At 34.6% G+C, this 5,836-nt stretch overlaps 1 protein-coding gene across 1 annotated transcript; it reads right to left on the reverse strand.

The window, feature by feature from the left end:
* Positions 1-1,138: 1,138 nt before the first annotated feature.
* LOC133285088 (uncharacterized) lies at positions 1,139-2,431 on the reverse strand. Its single transcript, XM_061482248.1, has 3 exons — positions 1,933-2,431; positions 1,668-1,840; positions 1,139-1,576 (listed from the first exon to the last, which is right to left on the reverse strand). The coding sequence occupies exons 1-3, from the start codon at positions 2,407-2,409 to the stop codon at positions 1,450-1,452; spliced, it is 777 nt and encodes a 258-aa protein (XP_061338232.1). The 5' UTR covers positions 2,410-2,431; the 3' UTR covers positions 1,139-1,449.
* Between the last annotated feature and the right edge of the window lie 3,405 nt (positions 2,432-5,836).

Below are 5,836 nucleotides of genomic sequence, written 5' to 3' on the forward strand. Positions count from 1 at the left end.
ATATTATCTCATTGGATTATGTGGTATTCTCCTTCAATTATTTGTTTAAACTATGAGTTTTCATTTTATCTTTTAACATAACACAACAAACTTTTTTACTCTCACAACATTTTGTGGGGCTCACACTTTTTAAAACAAAAAAATAAATAAAAAATTAAGGCACGCAAAACGAATCTCTATAACATTACATAATCACTTTTCCTACAACATAACTCTTATAAAAGTCTTAAAGTATACACTTTATTATCAAATTTCATCAGAGTGGAAGATACAAAGGAAATAAACCACTCTGTGTGCTGTCATCCATTACATCGGGTACATGACATTCCCCTTCCCCACACAAAATGACATGCGACAAATTAAAAGATTGAACAACTACAGTAATTTTCGCTGTTGCTGCGCTTAATTTTTGTTTGTATAATGAAAGGAGAGCTTAACTACTAAAACTAAAGATATTTTTCTTAAAGGTAAGCATGATCTATGATTACTTAATCAACTCTAGTTGTGATAAGATATTTCCAATTCAATTATAGAAAAGGTAGTCCGCAAGTAATTGATATTTTAATAAGCATGTTGTTGTCGCTATCTGTAAGATAAGATAAGCTGCTTAAAGCTTAAATGCCTAATCCAATGAAAGAATCGTAATTACTCGTGTCAATTATGCTGAAACCGATAGGCATTGACAAAATGAGTAGTAACATGAGCGCGCGTAAGCAAAAGGAATTAACTATGGCAACTTACTGTTTAAGGTAAAAACCATGCTTTCCTCTAAATCGCATAGCCGTTTGGGGAACAGATATAAGACCTTTTCCGAGCCGAAGGAATCCAGAGATGATTTTGCTCGAGAAAGTCACCTCACAATTGGTTGGTGATTATTAGCCAAGACTTATTTCTCTGGGTCTAACTAAAAATAGTTATTTCAACACATTACAGAAACAGTTTCACAAGAATCAAGAAAGTAGTTCCGAGAGTTCGGACAAAATTAACCTTGAAACGATGGATTTGGCTAATGAAAAACGATGAAAGCATTAGTAATCGAAAACTACAAAGAAAGTAAAGCTGGGTTTGGGGTTACGATGCGATTTAGCTGGTTTATAAAAATCCAGAGCAACATGAACATGACACTAACAGAGGCGAAGAAAATTAGTACTGCATTAACAAAAATTTACAACTCTATACCCTTTATATCATATATGTCACCGAAATACTAAGAAGAGTTGATTTTACATGGTAGGACAAAAAGAAGGAACAAGAAAAGAAAAAGAAAAAGACACACAAAGGTTTCCCCTTCAGTCTCTCGTCTCGTCGTCTTCAAGGGTTGGACCTTTCAGTTAGACACATCAAGTCAAACTAACAAGACCATTTATTGTTATCGTGTAACCTTCACATCCAATGCCAGTTAGAAATATAACACAAACGGCATCCTCAAACCCTCTAAATTGCTAGCTATTAAAAAGCAGCGATCAGTTCCGCAGCCGATTCCTCCGCTTTCCCCATTATTCCTCCACCGTTAACTTCCTCTTCCTCCTCCTCCTCCGCGTCCCACATAAAGTGTGCATAGGATCCCAGCACCGTGCTGCATATAATAAATAAATAAATTAATTAATAATTATTATTATATTTCCCTGTTTGGTTCTTGAGAAATTGTGAGATAGATAGATATATACCAATCATCAGGAGCAGCATGAATTGCCTGATCAAAGTAAGATTTGGCTCTTTCTTCATCTCTCTCTGTTTCCCATATCAGCTTACCGTACAGAGAAAGCAGATCGCCATCTCCAGGGTTCGCTAGAATCGCTCTTCCGTAATATTCCTCTGCTCTCACCGTGTCTTTCTCCACCTGCATCCATTGAAATTCAAATCACTGATTCTTTTTATTTTATTTTATATTTTGAAAGATTCATTCAATGATTGTCGAACAATTTGACGCACCTCGTGAAGAAATTTCCCGTAGTTTCTCAGCAGAAGCGCATCCGTTGGGTTCGACTTCAACATCTCCTCATAGTACGCGCCGATTTTAATTCGCTCACCACCGTTCCAGCCGGTGACCGTCGCCGTCCCGTGATCACCGCCGTCGCCTGCTCCGCAGCCGAATCCGAGTTCCTCCACCGGAATCCCGCTCTCCGTAAAAGAGCGCGCTCCGGTTCGATTCAGATTCCGGCGAACGCCGAAATTCTCGCTCGCGGACCGTATCGCTGCGGCTTCCGATAACGCTCTGTTGATCCCGTTCGCCGGCGTGTCCTTGCGGCCGTTGGAGTGGAAATGCAGCGAAAGCCTGGGCGATTGAACGTGGTTCTTGTTGCCGGCGAGGGAGGGTTGGCGCGAGAGAGAGACTCGCGGTGAACCGGGAAGGACGGGTTTCTGGACCGGGACGGAACCGGTTCTGATGAGAGAAGCTCTCATTTTCATACCTTTTATCACTGAGAAGTTTGAGTGCGTAAAGACCGAAGACCGATCACTTCTTAAAAGAGTTCAAAGGACCCTTTTATTTATGGGGTGGCGCTGAGTATGCGCATGTAAATTATAGATGGATCTGGACCGTCAGATGCGCTGAAAGAGTTGACCTATGAGGGTGCTAGATTAACGACACGTATTGGGAATGCACGTGGACCAGGAAGTGTAGAGCAATGCTATTCATCACTAATATTTCTTTTACATTAGTATAAGAAAATAAATAAATTATGAATGTATTAAGAGTGCTTTTTTTGTATAAAGTATTCATATGAAGAAAACATGTTTTAATTTGTTATATCATATTTTTCAAGAAATAATGAAGAAAACATAATGCTCTGTCATTCTAAAATATCAATAGTTTAATTTTTTTTTTGTTATTTTGAAAAAATAAGATGCATAAATTATTATTTTTAAAATTTTTCTTTATCTTTTAATACCTAAATTAAGTACAATAAAACATAACATGAATAAAACGATAGAATTTAATAATTTTCTTAAATTTTATTAAAAAATATTGATATTTTGAAATTGATGTAGTAATTAATGATAGGGTTAAAATACACATTATAATTTACAACAAAAAAAAAAAAATACACATTATAGTCTATAGAGACTTCTAAGGCTTCAGGCACAAGAGACTTTTCTGTGAGGGGGAGGCGCTACAAAATGAACTCACGGGAGGTGCATGAACGATGATTAAGTGCATGTACGACGATTGAGTGTTGAAATTACGCCACATGGATAGAGAATCGCGTGGGGCTTTAGCCCCGTTTATGTAACAAAGAGAGAGAGAGAGAGAGAGAGAGAGAGAGAGAGTCGCGTGATCAAGTGATACTAGCACATTACGATTCGCAAAATGCATGCTACAAGCTTTATTCACTTTTTGAGTCGTGCGAATAGGGGCAGGCAGCGTAGAATTGTCGGTGTAATTTTAACATAAAACAATTTTTTTTTGTTTATATATGTGTTTGTGCATTGTTTTTTCAAATGTTTAATCGCAGATATGAAGTATTGATTTCTTCTCCCTGATTCTAACCAGGGGGGTTTCAGACATTATAATAGCAGTCACTCCACAATATTTTCCTTTAAACTTAAAAAAACAACATAAAATTACGCGTAAATGCACTTTGCTACCACATCATATTTGAGAATAGAATGCATATAATAAATAGATAATATACACAAAAAATAATTTTTAATAGATGCAAAAAAGTTTTTGATATATGTCATTTCTCTCTATATATATACATATAATCAACAGAGTAATCATTAAAAATATTCTAGTCCTTCTCTTAAATAATTTGTATGGATGAAATGCATAGTGCACATACTTGTAATAGAAAAAAGAATGATAGAAAAGTGCGAGATTCATCGTGTGACTGATGTATTTTTTTTAGGAAAGATATTTTGTTTTCTTTATTATTAATATTTATTTTAAATAAGTGTCACAGACAGGAACCGCACGCAGTAAGGGTATGGTCCCCGTGCTTTCCTACGTTCTCAAATGGTTTTCTAGCGAAAATGGTTTTGTGGGGGAACACAGACAAATTGATTTGAAAAAGTCAATTTTGAAAGGAGGCTGGGACGTTGCTTTTCGCACAGTAAACCACCGGCATAAAAGATTCATCCCCTTTTCTTACACTTTGCCTTTGCCACTTTTCTTTATGAGCCAAGATAACATAACATGACTATAATATAAATAATTCCACTCATTTTTTATTTGAATTCTTACCAGCTTAGAGAGAGAAAAAATTATCCTATTTCAATAAGCCTCAATGAAAATTTATAATAACACTTATAAATAAAATTCGAAGGTGCTTATTAATTACCTACATATAGGGACCTTTTTTTTCCCCTTTTTCAATGATCAAGATACAGAGACCCATTTTGCCATGGTCATGCAGTGCAGTGCACAAGTTTACTTTGGAAAGTGCACCCTAGCCCACGTGAGATCTCTCCATTTGAGCAACACGTGTACCCCTGGCCCATGTGATCTCACGTGATAGCATTCTATTAGGAGTAGACCCATCAAGTGCCACTCGAATATAAGGGGAACAGTTACCATTGTATCACTGTTCATTAACTTTTTTACCTAAATGTCATGCGAACAGTATTATTTTTTTAATCTGCTACGGCGCAAGTTCGCTTCTGACACAAGCGACCTCGGTTTGCTGATGAGCTTCCTAGTGATGTCAAAATTCGCTTCTGACACAGACGACCTTGGTTCCAACAATATTTTAACCAAGTTCGCCTACATGGTAGGCGAACTTCATTTTTTTTGAATTTTTTTTTTAAATTTAATAGTTGTTATCCACTAAAAATGTGATACGTAAGCAAACTGAGGTCGCTTGTGTCAGAAGCGAACTTGCCCCAGTGACAGATTGGGAAATAACACTGTTCGCGTGGCATTTAGGTAAAAAAGTTGGTGAATAGTAACATTTTTGTCAATATCCAATAAGACACCCTCCGCCTCAAAAAAAAAAAAACTTTGGTGCACAGTGCTCTTTTTTTTAGAATTTTTTTAAGATTAAAAAAAAATATAAAAAAAATATAGATAAAAAAAGAAAGTTTATTTTCTTTTTTGTGAAAAAAAAAAAGATGCTCCAGAATTTTTCTCCTCCGCCCCGTTAGGTTTTCATGCGCCAAGTTAACTCCAATCCATGACCCTTTAATCACTAGATTGTTATGACGGTGACCTACTGACCTTATTTTAAAAAAATGTAAAGGGTAACTACATTTGGCCTTACGATTTATTGTTTTATAAAATTATTTTTCTAAACTTTTTTTTTGTTACTGAACTTTTCGAATAAAGGGTTCAAATAAATATATTAAATTTCGATAAATAGCTTATAAATCACGTGACAAAGAATAACTTAAAATCGTGGCTAACTAGATGTTATGTTTAAAACTTCATGTGCATTAATGTTTGTGATTGTGACCAAGTTCGAACTTGTTTAAAATCTCTTTTGAAAAATAATTTTTTGATTTTCAGAACAAAAATATATGTTTGACAATGCTTATTTTGTAAACAAAATTTAAAATATAATTATTATTTTTTTAGAATCAAATTTAGAGAATATATCTTGAGTTATTTTTATTTTGTGTTTTGATTTATTAACTTTCAAAACAAAAAATATATATAAAAATACTTATTTTATTAACTATTCTATAAAACAGTTTTAAAAATAAAAAACTAAATTACAATCCAACAGACACAGAGACCCTCACTTCTTTTATTACATATTCTTTTGTTTCGTCTCTATGAAAGAGATAATCAAATACTGGTGATAATCATTATTAAAAAAATTATATTTATCTAAGAAATTTTAAATTTGAAATGAACAGGATGTCACACATTCTTAAATTAATAAATAATGGAAGC

The sequence above is a fragment of the Gastrolobium bilobum genome, unplaced genomic scaffold (genome assembly GCF_033153095.1).
Source record: "Gastrolobium bilobum isolate Gb01-03AN ecotype WA unplaced genomic scaffold, APGP_CSIRO_Gbil_v1 utg81619, whole genome shotgun sequence".
NCBI lineage: Eukaryota > Viridiplantae > Streptophyta > Magnoliopsida > Fabales > Fabaceae > Gastrolobium > Gastrolobium bilobum.